General features: G+C 63.6%; 1 protein-coding gene across 1 annotated transcript; it reads right to left on the reverse strand.

The window, feature by feature from the left end:
* Positions 1 to 333: 333 nt before the first annotated feature.
* LOC104540238 (death effector domain-containing protein-like) lies at positions 334 to 659 on the reverse strand (the record flags this gene model as incomplete). Its single annotated transcript, XM_010183992.1, has 1 exon — positions 334 to 659. A coding segment is annotated over exon 1 (325 nt), but the record flags the coding sequence as incomplete, so codon positions are not given.
* Between the last annotated feature and the right edge of the window lie 181 nt (positions 660 to 840).

An 840-nucleotide genomic window follows, 5' to 3' on the forward strand; every position in this document is an offset into this window, starting at 1 on the left:
TACGCTGGACTCTCTCCAGCAGTTCCTGTCCTTCTTGAACTGAGGGCCCAGAACTGGACGCAATATTCCAGATGCGGTCTCACCAGGGCAGAGCAGAGGGGCAGGAGAACCTCTCTGCCCTACAACCACCCCTCCTGATACACCCCAGGATGGCATTGGCCTTCCAACCTGGGATTTTACGATTCAACGCCATGACCAATCAGTTTCTCCAGCAGAGCGCTGAGGAAATGCCACTAAAAGCTTCACTAAAATCCACGTCCAGGCCATGCACAGCCCTCCCCTCACCCGTGGGTGCCCACACCCGGTGTCACTTACCCGCCCGGTGCCACTTACCGGCGCGTCGCCGCTTGAGGGTGACGTAGGGGAGCAGGTCGTGGCGCGTGATGATCCGCAGCAGCTGCAGCACCTGGCGGAAGTTGGTCTCGTCGCAGCGGCCCTGCCGCTCCAGCGCCAGCAAGAAGTCCCTGCCGCTGCGGATCATCCCCCGCTCGTAGTCGTCGATGACGTCCACGAAGAGGAAGGAGAGCACCCGCACGTCGCGGTGCGTCAGGTGGGTGCCCACGATGTCGAACATGCGGTGCAGGCTGTACAGCCCGTGCTCGCGGTCGCCTCGCTCCTCCGGCCAGGCCTGGGCTCGGCTGCGTTTGAAGGCGGCCATCGTCTGCGGTGTGACCCTGCGGGGACAGAGAGGGGCGAGGGGGTTGAAGCCCTTCGCTGGTCATGGCAAAACCCGCTCCTAGCCCCCTGCTGCGTGTCCCGGCTCCTCCTCTCCTCGGCTGCAGCAGATCCCACGTGGAGCTCAACAAGGCCAAGGTCCTGCACCTGGGTTGGGGCAATCCC

Source organism: Mesitornis unicolor, unplaced genomic scaffold, assembly GCF_000695765.1.
Source record: "Mesitornis unicolor isolate BGI_N332 unplaced genomic scaffold, ASM69576v1 scaffold42334, whole genome shotgun sequence".
In the NCBI taxonomy this organism is placed as follows: domain Eukaryota; kingdom Metazoa; phylum Chordata; class Aves; order Mesitornithiformes; family Mesitornithidae; genus Mesitornis; species Mesitornis unicolor.